The 15681-nt window shown below is 42.1% G+C and overlaps 1 protein-coding gene and 1 long non-coding RNA gene across 14 annotated transcripts in view; one reads left to right on the plus strand and one right to left on the minus strand.

Annotated features, from left to right (window-relative positions):
* LOC111254967 (A disintegrin and metalloproteinase with thrombospondin motifs 6-like) overlaps window positions 1-15681 on the plus strand; it is a 236974-nt gene that overhangs the window by 99532 nt on the left and 121761 nt on the right. For 2 of the 11 annotated variants that reach the window (XM_086976297.1, XM_086976298.1), the window contains exons 1-2: window positions 12956-13110; window positions 13994-14484. In XM_086976297.1, the coding sequence (XP_086832423.1) occupies window positions 12981-13110; window positions 13994-14484 (621 nt within the window). In that variant the 5' untranslated portion in view covers window positions 12956-12980. Of the gene's footprint in view, window positions 1-10070; window positions 10096-12955; window positions 13111-13993; window positions 14485-15681 lie in introns of those variants that run through there. The other 9 variants (XR_015318072.1, XM_086976294.1, XM_022816483.2 and 6 more) reach the window with 7 other exon arrangements.
* LOC147754441 (uncharacterized) lies at window positions 2940-8113 on the minus strand. 3 transcript variants are annotated; one of them, XR_015317551.1, is made up of 3 exons: window positions 8025-8113; window positions 7182-7303; window positions 2940-4594 (listed from the first exon to the last, which is right to left on the minus strand). It is a non-coding gene; the product is annotated as an uncharacterized LOC147754441 (long non-coding RNA). The 3 variants fall into 3 exon arrangements; XR_015317553.1 differs by lacking the exon at window positions 8025-8113 and adding an exon at window positions 7421-7449 and having other exon boundaries at window positions 2942-4594; XR_015317552.1 differs by lacking the exons at window positions 2940-4594; window positions 8025-8113 and adding an exon at window positions 6845-6988 and having other exon boundaries at window positions 7182-7475.

Genomic DNA, 15681 nt, shown 5'->3' on the forward strand with positions numbered 1-15681 from the left:
TACTCTAGTAAAGGATTTCGATCCTTTTGAAAATATTCATGAGGCATGCGTGTTTTGATTAAGAGGCCAATGTCTTTTTCAAACACCCACTTAAAAACTAGAGCGGTTTTCTCGGTTCTTACATTTCATGTTTGCCATGTAGTTCAATTAAATGGATCGATAAAACAAACACAAATGGTCTTGAATAGAGTCTGGACAAAACGCACAAACGAAATCCATCTTTATTCTAGGTATCACGAAATGGCAGGCCATTTCCAGTCCTACGCACGTTGCATGATTATATGCATGCTGTGCGTATCATGGGGAAAATTCGGAGTAGGCCGCAACTGCCAGGGGACGCTTGCGTAATTGGCAACTTAAGTTCTTTCCATTTGGCTGCATTTCTTTTCAGAGGGAAACGCAGCTTTGACCTGCACGAATTACACAACTGGATCTGATTACGTGCAGAGCCTTTTACCTATGGTTATAGATAGTAGTTAGGGAATTTTTAGTTGGATAGCGTAGTCTTCTCTTTTCGACTTGGAATCTTGCCGGGTAGATTTCTAGAACGTAACGCCAATCACATAATTTTCGACATATCTATCCTGTTAAACCATCGGACCCACATATGTACATAATGTGTTCCTTGGCATCGTCGTCTACCTAAACGCATGAGGGTTTCGACGCATCTGAAGGTTCAAGAAATCCTTTAAAGGCCTCGACCTAAACATTTATTGCGGTGCCCTAGTATTATTAACGCCTTTCTACATATGAATTATGTACAAGATTGTGTAGAATTTTGCAAAATTCTCTACGCTAGACTGTGTACACATATACATATGGTGATCTGGGGACCCTCACTGTGTCAAAGGTATTGACAATGCCAGTCAGGGCGATGGCTAAAACGAATCTAGACGTGAACAAATTGCCACCTGAGGCAGACCCAGTAATAAGGTTGCACACCGGCAAAACAAGCCTCCTGATCTAAGAATAATATAATTAGATACTGCCTTCGTTCATAGCCCGCTACATACATTTGATAAGAGCAATCGATCATTAGAGCTGTTGTAGGGACGCGTGTTTCGTATTCTATAATGATGGCTTCTTAACATCAGATCAGACCACATAATTGTGTAACAAAGCCTATGAATTCGTTTTACATCTACCGTAATAGTTAGTTGCACATTTCACACATGCACGTATAGTGCGAGGACCAATAACCCAACAACAGTGAAATGATTATATATATATATATATATATATATATACACACCCGAAATTTGTCCACTCTGGTTTCTCGCTCTTTTTATTATACCAGCAAATTATCACTGCGGCCATCCCGTCCGCTGTAGTTACGCGTATGTGTAAGTGACATAGATAAACCGTGCGCGTTTTCACAACAACGGCACGAAGCGCCTGTCTCAGGTAGAAACGAAATAGCGTCACAGCAAAAGACAGGTTGAATCATCGTCATGACAATACCTTCTTCGCGCAAGCGTCTAGGGGTCCCCTTAACATTGCCGCAGGCTGACAGTAGCCAATAGGTTCATATCGTCTTTTGTTGCACACATACGGTAGGTTCGTATAAACATAACGCGGTCTCATTTTAACGCTTTTCACTGCCTTTTTTTTTTCGCTACTTTTTAGTCTCCGCTATGCTGATGTGACTATGATTGCTACAATGACGGTAGGCGACAGTTCTAAAAAGCGTGGAATACCACTTATATTTTCCTTTTCGAAAGGCGATTTATGATAAAGCTGGTACTGATATTCCAAACGTGTGACCCAACCTACAAATATCTTGCCAGACAAATGCAGTTACAACAGCCCGGTACGAGGTAGCGGTACAGAGATGGTAACAACAGCAGAAATAGATGACATGATAGAGTGGACAAACGAAAAAACGACCGCATCAGAGCTATCTGCTTCGACTTTTCATTCAAAGTATTGTAATTTCTTTACCAATCTCTCGCCCCCTCTCTCTCTCTCTCTATATATATATATGCGAGTGAATAGATAGAGCTGACCAACAGTTGCAGGGTGATTTATGAACATTTATACCCAAGATAAACCCAACGCGACGCGCAGGCCCGCGCTGGACGCAGTCGTTCGTAGGCTCTCGGCATTTTCTCGCCTTTCTGTGTTGATAAGAGCGGATCTACTTGCGACGAGTAGATAATGACCCTGTAAGAAGCGGTTTGCTTGGCCATGTTTTGACTACCTGATTTCTTGCTATACACAGCGCATTGTAACAGCATGCGTCAACAAAGACGCGACCGGACGTCGGCGTATTCGAATCAAAAAACAACGACATATAGAGCTGCCGGACCAGTACTCCTGACGGTTATTTGGCATTCCTATTTTATTCTATATTCCTATTTTATATTCGATATTACTATTTTTAAAATAGGCATTTTTCGCTCTCACATGTGTATCGCAGGTTCTGTTTAGCACCATGCAAAAGGCACCTGGAAAAACGTCGGTGGCCAAGTCAGACTACAGATTAATAATCAAAAATCTGTAGCAGCGTGCTGCTCAGATAAGAGTGATGATGATGATTTATGACTAAAAATTGTTGTGTAAATCTTTAAATGTACAGGCTAGCTATTGTCCAAACGTTCCAGTGCTTGTTGAATAGGTACTCACTTGAAGCGCGCTCTGTCCTGGACTTACCTGAGGTTTTTCCAACAGACCTATGAAACGTCGTGGTAATAATACGCCACGATAATTGTTTGCCAACGCTGAAACTTAAACCAGCGATGATTGTACGTTCATGGCGACTATAGCAATACGCTTAAAGGGATGCGCATTAGCCACACGGACCACGCCGTTTTTAGTATGAAATTGATAAGGCACCAGGCATTAAACTCGAAACATTTATAACAGGGTAAGGACCTTGAAATGGAAGCAAAATATGACCAATGAGAAAATACCATATGGCCTAGACACGACGGTATTCTAGAAAAAAAAAGTCACTTTCCAATAAAAACTTTACGCCACTTTGGTCACGTCTTAGGTGTTTATTATGTCCACACGCTAGTTACCTCAGTCATTCGTATCTAACCGATACTTCAAATCAGACTGACGATTTATCTAGCCTAGAAAGAACGAACTGAAGGTAGGTGATATATATACATCGACTTATGTATTTATAATTATATTATATTTATTATATTTGGCGGAAACAAAAAGTAAAATCCTGTAAAGGAAATAATAAGCGAGCGTTTAGCGCTCTCCAGTCTGCTCGCATATATTCCTGTGGTAAATTTTTAAGGACACTTCCTTAGCTCGCCTTAACTAAATCATATACTTTTGCTTCGAAGGGCATTAGCCGAAATATGTTGTGTTCTTCCCTTCTTCTGGTGGCTTCTCTTTATCTAATGAATTGTATTTGGAGCACTAAGTTGAGCGGACGCCATCTACGTTATTTAATGGCTAAGAATAGTGAATCTTCCAGATATCCGGTTTTACCACCTCAAATACACCTATACGTCATGACATTCCACTGGAACATTTTAAAAATGAAAGAACACCCACGCATCCAGAAGCAGAATCTGTGCAGTAACCCTGCACTACTACCCAAATTAAATAGAGTTGATAAATTAACCTAGCGTTGGCAGAACGTGAGCCCATGTGCAAACGGTAAAAAAGGCCATTTCAGTACTTGCAGGCCGTTTCGATGCTTAGACCCTGCATTAGGTTGCGATTGGGGTGACATACATTTAGCACCTGACAAGTTCCGCGAGACGTTTACAATATGAAAAATAGAATTACTAGCAAAGAGGTCTATACGTAATAGATAATCTTTTCATACGCCTTAGCAACGTCTGAGATCATGGAGCTAAACGACAGAAACTTTACAAAGCATAGCTTAGGAATACGTGTAGGAAGCCAGTTTTCTTTCTAGCACAGTCGGTGATATGAGCATGCATGTCTGAGGAGGGTAGCATAGATGCCGTCCCATATATTAAAAGAAGCGAGATAACTAATTTACTATGACAGATTAAGTAAAGAATTTGCTCGAATAAACAAGTTACAGCTAACTTATACAAATGTACAAAGTAAAATTCACTTAAAATATATGTTACGAAACAATGTTTGATGTATTTTCTCCCACGATCCGATGGAGTCGTCTTGATACCGTTAGGCACCCTTAGACCCTTGCATGTAATGAATCAATACAATAACCTAGTTGTATCATGTTGAGCTAATCTTTATAGAAATTTAAACAAAGTCGTTTTACGCCGGAAATAATCGATTTACGGCATATCCACATTTCATTTTCCCTTCTTTCCCTGTTTAACGTGCTTTTGATTACGCCAGAGTTGATGGGAGCACGATACATAAAACGGTTTACTGGGACGCAGCTAGGGCACAATTAGTCCATCGAAGTGGGATTGACGTGCTCTGACATATCGCACATAGCCATGTTATTGCGGTCCTGCTGAAAACGGGTCCAAAAGGGTTAAAGAAGTACATGGCAGGCATCACTGCTGCTACGGTTGGCGTTGTCTCCGGGTAAGATCAAGTCAAGCTTAGGCTGAGTAAGAGGAAGTCGTGACGGTGCCCGGGTCATCGTGGCCATCCAGGCATGACGTTTCCCGATGCAAGATGACTGGAACGATGGCAGAGCAAAACGGTTGCCAGAAAAGCTTGCCGTTCGCCTCTGGTACTTTATATCGAACAAAAAGACACTGGTTTAATTTTGTTTAGTACCGGTCAACACAATGGGAAGGTAAAGCGAGGTCTGATATCTGTTGACAAAACCGTCAAAGAACGCCCAACGATGGAAGTACTCAAGACCACTGGACATGGCCCGCTACATGTCGCTCGAAATGCAGAACTTCACTTAATTAAAGTTGATCTCCCTCGCTTGCTCATGCGTTTATTGTTACTTGCAGCTTGTGAAAAGTTGTCTTCAACAACTGTTTCTATTATACTAATTGAACCAGTGTATTTGTGTCGATATGTAATATACTTGATTTTGTATAAGTTGTAACGGCAAACTGTAGTGTGTTGAAAGTAGTGACTAAGTTTCGGCATGAAAAAATTCAATAGACATTTTTGGCTAAGGGTAATCTGTACTTCTACAACGGTAAGAAATAACGAGCTTTTTCTCCATATATACTTGAACGCGTGTGATGTGTAGTTGCCAGGAGTTCCTGCAAACTTAATCTTTGTCTTGCTATCGAAAATAACGATATTAAACGAGTCGTTTGGTTAAATTTTAGAGCGCAAGAAAAAACTTCTGAAATTTCGTCCGTTCTGGTAAACACACTAAAATTACTAAAATGTAATTCTAGTGTAATCCCGACTTCGTAAAGAGTCTACTGAAAATCTAATGTACAATATAATTTGTAAAGCTTAGCTAGACGTCTGTTTAGGATTCAGTAACTTTGCTGTAGTATTATAATTTAGTCAACATTAGGCGCTGCCAACGACACAAAAATGAACACTACTTATGGCCCACCCGCTTATGGGCACCGCTGTCTTCCTCTTCTCCGCGATTCTTTATTTTTTTACGAGATACGAAGTATCCTAATTTGTTCGACATCTTAAGATAGCTTTTAACTGTTCTCCGCTAACGTACCCCAGTAGAAGTTAACTGATATGCCGTAAGTTACCATTTTTGCGTTGCGACGCCTTTGGCCACTCTCTGCTGAAGCAGCAGAGAAAAAAATCGGTCGCCTCATTCAACCTTTTTTGTGAATAGCCATCTTTGCTAAACACAATGAAGTGAGGCTCGCAAGCTGGCGAAAGCAGGGCATAATCATGTTGCTCTCGAGGCATATAGTATAAACGCCTTTTCTCCTGTGCTATTGCCTTTACCACGGCCGCCATTGCTACCACCAGCAAAAAAGAGCCCTATATAGTGCATACGGGCGCTCCGTGCTTACGGCGCCCCAATCGCAGTTAGGAAGCAAGCTGTAGGTAGCAGACCGGTCTGATTCCGCGATCTTCCTCCTTTTCTCTTTCGCACCTACGATTCCGACTCGGATATTGATGGGCAGAGCTTCGCTACCATCAGGTTATCGGACAGGGCCTTTGGGCATACATCTACTAGGGCTGCCGGTCAAAGCCTGCGCCATTACCAACGTCGATGGACCACTCACACTCACTTTTTTATAAAGAGCTTTTTCGTGGACCTCTTCCTTGTGGATATCCCGCAGGCATACATACAGATGCGTTTCCTGTCAGCCTAAATCTAATATAGTTCCAGGCGAATAAGGGGAGACCGCAGACGGGAACTTTGCTCACTTTGCCTAGGATGACTGAGCATGTAGGTCTTCCCCAGCTTATCCACCCTGCCAAATATCATGTTTGTGCTATATGTGCATCTATACACATAGCAAACGACGTCACTCTTGGCGCCGTGACGTTGCAATGTTTACGAAATGCATCCGTCTACCTGTTGCTATCATTAGATCAAAGACACGCTTCGATTCTAACTAGAGGCTGAACACAAGGGGCGAAAACATTGGCGGTCGGTCAACCAGTAGCAACCAACTAAGTTCAATGAGCTTGCCTTGCTTCAGCTTGACTATGGCCAATAATGATTTGTATAGTGCTTTCCTGCTGTTCCGCCCTTCTTCATTGAAGTCTTCTGTTTCGTTTATGAATGCGCATGAAGACTTTTTTTGCTACTCCTTTTCGCGTTCCTTTCTTATTGTTCTCTTTCGTCAAAGAAGAAGGATCAACACGAGAGTTTAGAGTCAACGACTAATGAAGTCCAGTTGTTTCGCCCCTTTTGCTGTCACAGCCCTTGCTTCATGAGTTAAACCCGAATGAAAAGACGGAAGTGAGACGGAGACGCCCACGACATTGAATTGACTCGTTGCTAGCAAAACAACTGAGAGCAGACCATCATTGCTTGAGTTGAGGCAGTGTCAATGAGAAGCGGATCAGCTCTTTTAATAAACCGAACTTTCCATGTTCACGAGTAGAATATTGATAGGATTTTTTAAAAACATTTTTTATGCCGGTTTCTTTCATAATAAACGTTATATATCTGTGGAAATTAGAAATGAGAAAAACGTAGCCTCGTCATGGTTGTGCAATGTTAAATGGAACATTTTCATAGCTGGCCGTTCAGAGGTTCAATAGGCCTTCATTGTTCATAAAGCATTAAAAAATGTCCTATTTGAAGATGGCTTATTTGTTGAAGGCTTTATTTGTAATAATTATTCAAACATTGACCTTACTCGTTAGTATCCAGCGTCGATGTAGCATTCCGTCGTTAAGATTCACGTTCGTGACGTGGACCCTCCTCGGCAGCAAGCCGTACACTCGAAGTAAATGATACCTGTGTTCCACTCGAGCTAACCTGAAAATTGCAGATTTGTCCTATTACCCCCCACCCACTAGTGAACACGTTTCACTGAAACGTCCCAGCAATTGAGATGCACATTGTTTTCACAATAGTATAGCGAATATTACTTACGACTGCTGTCGTTGCCGATTGTCTTCGACGGCGTCACTAGGCTACTATATATATATATATATATAGGATATCATAGTTTTATCATAATAAATAACTTATACCATATAGATATTATCGCACACGGGGATAAAATAGGAATGCCTTGATCTAGCTGGAGCTATACCTTTAGAATAGGAAAGGACCATGAATAAGTGCACAGTGTCGATACGCTATTGGATACCTTTTCCTTTTTGTTTCAAGCACTTGACAACAACATAAAGAAGACGGAAACGGGGCAGGTGACTTCGTCTCAAATAGGGATAGTTCCAACGAGAATGAAATGCGACTATATGGCGCCATCTACTACGCGATACCCTATGAGCCGCCAAATTAATTAAGAACTTAATCGGTAAAGGTCAGCGCAAGGCAGGCTTGAGCCGGAGCTCCAGTCCCGGAATGATAAAAAGTGCACTATCAATGACGCACAAAGTGAAAACTACCTCTAGGGCTTGCTGTGGCTAGCGAGGAGTGTGCCTAGGCCAATCGAATGTAAACAAGCCTCGAGCCAACCTAGCTAAAAGACTAGGAGATGTATGACACGTAATAGTTAGTATCGAATATGTACCTTGGTAAAATACTTAGGGCTTTGTAGGTCCAATACGTTGCGTTGTCAGTCATGCGACAGGCTGATGAATAAAGGCGCAAATTGAGTAATCACCTAAAAATAACAAAAGCAAAGTAATAAGCGCTGATAAATGAGAATACAGAGAAGGGTCAGTTCATGTTGAGATGTTGTTACGTATGCTCGTTAGGCGCTTGCAGATCTGATCTATGATTACATTATATCTGCTGCACACTTTACTAGTCACTACGAGACGAACCGAATATTACATATGTGTATGTCAGCCATCCCGTACGGCTCTACCTTTGTGCTTAACATTCTACGTCTGAGTTTGCTTGAGCGGTGCGCATTAATTAACGTAAACAATTTTGTCTACCTCGTGCGGATATTCCAGTACGTGCAGGTGAGCGGACCAGCGATACACTCCGTATACGTTCGTGCCCGAATGTTCACTTATTTGAAACGGGACAACGACGGAAGGACAGAGCGACAGACTACGCAAAAGTTTCACGCGTATGGTCTCTACAGTTCACGTATATTTGGCCCGCTTAACGCAACGTCACTTGCGGACGAGAAAGTAGGCCCAAGCAAACAACCGTTTTGCCGAGAACATGGCCGATGGCGATATGTTATTATGTAAAGCGAGGTATAGGAGTATGCTGGACGTTTGAATCTGCTCGTTATCTCTCTGGCTAGGGTTAGCGTCTAACCTGATCGTCTTAGGCTACTAGCCAGCGACTACTGGCAATAGCTATCGACTGGAACTAAATTGAAAAATACTTTGAAAGCGACTGTAAACATATCTGTAGTGATGGAGACGCGATTTAGACCCACGGATTCACACGAGCAAATATTGACGTAAAACAGGTGATCTATCTTCCATGCACGGGACGTAGATTCACTATAGTGTTCCTTTCGCAACGCTAGTTCGCGGTCGTCAACATAATTTTGTTGGACACGCATAGTTATCCAGCATCTTTACTCTATACCTGACTGCTAAAAGCACTTCTAGTTGAATAAACGTTTCAAGTTTTTCTCATTGTCGTTTTGCTGAAAACAGCTACGATACAATATAGCATCGGATTGTTGTTACTGATCTAATTCATGCGGATGAAATCCTATAAAAAAGTGATCATGCACTATACGTCCAAGCAACGTGTATTTCGAACAATATCATAATGCATAGTATTACACGCAAGGATCCTAAATCATACGACAGATAACGTGGTAGTTCAAGCAACAATGGCCTTTGAAAGACAGCCATGACCATATCGACGGGAAAGCTGTATACAGTAGCAATTAATTCGCGATGGCCCTCCGCTATTGAGGCTCAGTGAGCCATACAAGTATCGTTTTTCGTGCTGAACAGGCCGTGTGGAGTGCGCACTGGGTCAGCGGTCTGTCATAGCCCTCTTGAATAGCGCAGACGAAGGCGCGGTTGGCAAAGGCGGGGGCTGACTTTTATTCGCTCATGCTCAGCCATTCGTGAAATCAACAGCGGCCGGCTCAGGAGACGATTTTTGATATCTCTCGCAAAGGAACGTACACTATACGACTAGTGTCTCGAGGAAGTAGGGGCACTCGGCGAAGAAATGCGTCTATTTTTTTTTTTTTTTATTTATTCAAGCCATCTCGATTCGTACACAGTCTTCTTTCATTATCTGTATAAGACATTTGACGGCGCTTACATGCAGTTTGCATGAGATGTTGTGCATATATCCAGACTGGCGTAAGTAGAGGTCAACAGGAAAAATCGGAGGTGGACGAGATATTGTAGATAGGTTACTGGTGAGATAAATGGCGCAACGTTATGCGCTAAAGAGCCAAGTGGCCTTCCTGTCATCTTTTCCTGCATCGCCGGCTAGCGATATTGTGTCAGAAGGCGCCGATTAGATCAAGACGCTGGAATAAACCAACTTCTTGTTTTTGCTAAAGTCAAGCGGGCTCCGTACCCTAGCTCGACAGAGCATGATTAATCGGAGTGCTATATATAAAGGAATTCACTGAGGATTTTATAGGTGCAGACCTCTCTAAAAACGTCGACTATTATGTAAATGAGCAGCAATGGATTCAGGTACAGTTCTTAGCTATATACACGAAGCCCGGTGCACAGGTCAAGAGGTGATATAGTAGTTAGTGACGATAATGGGCTTCTAAGGGGCCTGTAGAGGTACGATGATGCCCAATAGCTACTCTAATAACATACGATATGCTATCTGCATTGACGCATTTGAGTAACGAAACTAGCTGCCAATCGTTCCTCGGTAGCGAATAGCAATCCTGGTAGGGATATGCTTAGCAATGACAGAATACGTTCGAGCGAAGTTCTCCCGTGAATTCTCTCCAGCGGTTTGAGCTAAATCTGCTTGTATGCATACACAGGTCGTGCAAACGTTTAACAGGTGCGAGCATCACGCATTTTGCGTCTTGACCTTTTAGCAAAATAATCGCTAGGCAATAGTATATAGATAGACCAGTGAAACAATCAGGCATACGTAAACCGAACCAGACTTTGGCTGCTTCCCTGTCGCTGGCAAGGGAAACAATAATGGTATCAACAAACGATGAATATGTTTACTACTTTTTCTTGAATCTAGCTAACACTTTTAGAACAGTTACGCTCTCTACTATGCATATACTCTTTCGGCATCCCGTTTTTTTACAGTCCGTACCGCCGGCTCGGTATTTGTCATAAACCGCGTGCTACAATACCAGCAGTACCTCGTTTCCCTTTAACGCATTGGCGCGTCTTCCGAACGAAATTTTGCTATAGCACGAATGTATACGTACGATTCAATCATCTGCAAGGAGCTCTGTTGACATTGTTTTTATATGTGTTTGTATATGTGCAGTTACCATTTGAATCTACGTGTGGCCATCTTCGTCTTTACGTGTGCTCGACTGCTATTCGTAAAGCTATTGATGGATACGAGAAGCAATACGTTGCATTATTAATAGTACAAGACAAAGGCAAGCTGGAATATTCCAGGCTGATAGAAATCATTGCCACCTTAGTTATCTCCTTCGGCAGCTGACACCGCAGGGGCACTTGTAGCGACTTATCCACCCAGCGTTCAATGGGCAGTGCGGCACGAAAACAGTAAGGGAATATATACGCGATATCTAAAAGGTACTAAAATTTATATGGGGTCACGCCGAAGGCGCCCATGTTTTCACTTATTCGTTTCCATGTTAGCGCAACTCATATTTGAGGTACACAGCCTCGCTGAAAATTGGGTCGCCTTTCATCTGACGTCGTTTTTTTTACATGTGAAAATCTACGATAGCATAGATACGCTCCGCTGGGTCCGTGAACGTATATTTAAGTATAATACATGTGTCACTGAAGACCTCCTAGTGAGGTTCTGAAAAACAAAAAAAAAATGATTATTCATTCAAAAAAAAAGCTAAGTTAATTGATACAGCTGTCAATAAAGACTTTAACATTGATATTTTTCAAGTTGGTCGTGCGAACTTTTCGGAAGTTGTTTTCGGAAAATTTGTACACGCATACGCTATAGACCAGTGATACTGTGTTTACGAGAACGCAGGGGGTATAAATTGAGGAATTTGTTTACGATTGTCACTCCCTTCCGGCTATGTCAATAGTGATCCTTCCGTTCAGTAAATGGATAAATGGATAACGGTAAATGGATCAGATAAAATGGAAGCATTTCAATAAAGGTAATTGTCTCAGTGCGTTTGTGTCTTGTTACGTGCGGTTAGAAAAGGGTTTTACGGCATTGAAGAGTCGAAGGCATACAGATACGCCAAATATATGCATGCATATCAAAACTTGAATCTTGGCGCGACAGTATCACTCAAAAGGTTCCTTTAAAAGTTTTCAGAACTTTGTGAACATTTTATACGTCATTCGCGCGTACCTTAATCGCACCTCGTGATTGGCGACTGTATTCAAGTCATTCAACCGTTCGATTTTGCAAAAACAGGCCGTTTCTGGAAGATTAGTCCTTTTCTGAGCTGTTTTTTACACGTTTACTTTCTTGTGTACTTGATTGTGTTACCATTACTGCTAATTACCTTCATGTGAAGATTGTACCGCACACAACTATCGGTGAGCCCTACTGTGTGTATGTGCATGCGTGTGCATAGTTGCACATGAAATGAGAAGCAACATGTGACAATTTTCATAATGACTGATGAACAGAGCACATATAAAGTAAGTTACAGGTATATACGTGCAAGTAATTTTGGAGAAAGCTTGCTTGTCTAGGCGTATCAATAAAAAAGAACTTGCTAAACCGCGACCGTTTGCACGAGAGCTCATAAGGCTCAGCCCATTTGTATGAACACGCTTGGATTGTGATAGCGTATGTTTCGTTAAGACCGCGTTCATTAGCACTAAGCATAGGCACAAGATGATACAGCTGTCCATGTCATAGCTTCTCCAAAGTTAAACGGGAACTTTACTAGAATGCGATATCCAATACAAAAACGTGACCCACCCTAACGACACCGGTTCTTTCCTCGTCTATTAGTTTGTTTTGGCTAAGCTTCATTGTTGCTTCTTACTGCTGTCCATCCGTCCAGTGGCTGTTAGGACATATTATTTCGCTGTATAATATGCCGTTCCAATAAAGTTCCTAGCTCATGTCACGTGTAACCAACATGTGGCCGGAGTTAGGTTTTACCGTGTCCCACCCCAGCCACAGTTGGTGCCTGTCACATCTGTTCCGGAATACGGTCTGCTGTAGCCGACTGTATTTTTCAAGCTTTTTCTACAAACCGGTATCTCCATGTTCTGAATTCAACTGCTCTGACCCACCTGTTTGTATATCTACGTCTTGTGTCGTGTGTTGGCGGTTGTACAGGTATATCTAGCCCCCTCTATATTCCATACTGGTTTGCCCATTAGTCTTTCGGATAGACGATGCGTAATAACATCACATATATACGTTAGCATTCCTAACAGGCGACGGAACCGACCTAACGAAAGACATGGGGCGTATACTGTACCAAAGCGATGGACTACTGTCGTTCACAAAGAGGGAAGCGAAAAAGGCTTGGGGCAAAATGAGACAGGTCGGTGCCACATGGCGGTTCCACAGGAACAATGGAAATGGCCTAGGTGAGGAAGGCTATGAAGTTTCTAGAGCTGTTTTGATTTGCATTATTCCGAACCAAGGTACAATAGTCCTTATCCATCTACTCTCATTAATACTATTGCTACTACTAATGAATAGGTAGAGATAAGCTTTTTGTAACGTCCATCTCGTATTCATCTGTAAATTTCGCGGAGTCGTATCGAAAGGCCAAAATCGACCGTTGCAGCTATCAGCTGCAGGACCGTTCCAACTAGCCTAAATGCTATTACGCAAGTCAAACGCTGTAAAATATTGGCCCTTGTTGATATAAATGCAATATAGCGTATTTATGACTTTAGACATATCTACGGGCTGAACGGCAAAGAACGTACGTAGCATGTCTGCAACGGGAGGCTGAAGAAAGGAAATTAGTATTTTGGATCAATCTAGCAGTTGGGCCCATCTGCCCAAAGACCAAGTAGTCGAATCATGATCTCATTCGTCATGACCAAATTACGATAGTTTCTTCGTTCACGTGATCTGATTGTGTGATGATGACCTTTAGTGATCACACGCTTAGGTAAAAACATAAACCTGAGGTAAAGGATACGTAAAAACGGGAAGCATTGCAGAGGTAATTTCATGTTCTGATTGTACGTTCGTAGCTGGCTTAGTTTAAGAATACGTCGCCGACTCCAATGGAAATTGCTTTGTTTTGTGAGAGAAAATCTATGTGTACTATTAGCCGTAGATCAGAAGTAGAACAGTAGAAAAGTAGATCAGAAGACGAACGCCTACAAGCAACTGTTGGTACGCCGCCTGAAGAAAGAGATGCGTCCATTTCAAAATGCTGATTATATGTATATACATATATTTTATATTACCACATGTGTATAACAATAAAGTATTGTTGATGTTTGGTTTCAGAGCGATTCGCCCTGGACCTTGAGTGGTTTGAGGTGATTCATCCACGCAAGGTGACAGCTGATGGCACGTTTCTTTCGCACCATCTGGCGCATTCAGCCGAACCAGGATCGCCATCGTCAACAAATGACGGCCGAGGCAGTCATCATAACGATGACTCGACAGTGTTTTCATCTTTATCCTCCTCCGAACCTCATCAACATCTACGAAGCCGGCGAAATGTTCACGGTAGCCCGGCTAGCAGTAACAAAGACGAAGAAGTCTACTATGAGTTACCCATCGAAGGTACCAACTACCATGTCATGTTACGGCCCAATCGCTACTTTGTCTCACCAGCGCTGGTAATCGAACGTCACCGTGGTGTGGGCAATATAGCTCATAGTCGACTACATTTGGGCAGCCATAAAAAACACTGCCATTTCAGTGGGAAGTTACGCAAATTTAACGGCGGTTACTTGAGCGCCTTGGCAGCCATCTCGACCTGCAACGGACTGGTATGTGCGTGATAAGATTAGGAGAGAACATACCCAAGCGATATCTAATTGATAAAATATGCAACTGTCTTTATCAATTGCTGAAATACACCCAAAGACGATACAGTTTACTATGCTACAATGTGTACGCATAAATAGTATCTGGAAAACACGTGTAATAATGATAGGGTATGATTATGATAATGATAAGGAATAGAGTTATCTTTTAGATATATAAATCCGTGAATAACGGATAGTCGATAATTTATGATAATTTTACTTTATAGTGCGGTGAGCAAGACTGTACTTCTGTCTGCGATTTAGTTATTGTACGAAATGTGACGGGTAACAGAAAAAGAATTTTGTCAGAAACGCTGTATGTTCAGTTATGTACTCGTAGGTTACTCTGTTACTAACGGTTAAAGGTCGACTATAGTTTTTTGTTAATGCAGCTGAAGGCGCTTACTATAAACGATTGTGCATGGACGAGATTACGTGGCCGTTGCAGAAGAACCGACCTACAATGTTTTCAATTACCTAAACGATGATCTAATGTCGTTCTCGTAGCCAGGCTCAATCCCTTTCCTGCTCCAAACGGTCTTTATCTCTGGGGCTTACCGCTGCTGGTTCATCTTTCGCTCGCCTTCGCCGGCAACTTGATAATCATTTATTCACTTCATTAAATCGATACTGCGTGAAAGTGGTTTTCTTAATCAATGCCGCAAGTTACTTTCCCAATCCCGCAAGTTTTCTGTAGTCTTTCGTTTGCTTCGATCATTTGTCAAGGATCACTAGACTCTGTGCTGACTCGGAGCAGGTAAGTTTGAATACCTATTCCCGTAAAGCGCAACGGTAGTATATCTGCCTACTGAACTAGAGGAACAGTGATGGTCGGTTCGAATCCGGGCGCAGACATACTTCGTTTTGTGCTAGAAGCCAGCCGTCTGAAGCAATGTCTAACGGCTTAAGAGCCGAAAGTAAAGCTTGCGACATTTATTATTAAACTGAATTAGTTGGCACCGAACGCGAAGCTGAGGCTGGCTGGCGCGAAAACAGGATTCTTGTTGTTCCACAGTTACTGCGGGAGCTACGTACAACTTTCAATGGATATTATCTAACACTCCTGTGTTCTAGCTCCTTTCACTAATTTCGGCTGTGCCAGTTCCACAGTGTATGATTTTTAACTTCAGTACTTATCTATGTCTGATCTGTAATGTC

This window comes from Varroa destructor, unplaced genomic scaffold, assembly GCF_002443255.2.
Source record: "Varroa destructor unplaced genomic scaffold, Vdes_3.0 BEIS01000007.1, whole genome shotgun sequence".
Lineage (NCBI taxonomy): Eukaryota > Metazoa > Arthropoda > Arachnida > Mesostigmata > Varroidae > Varroa > Varroa destructor.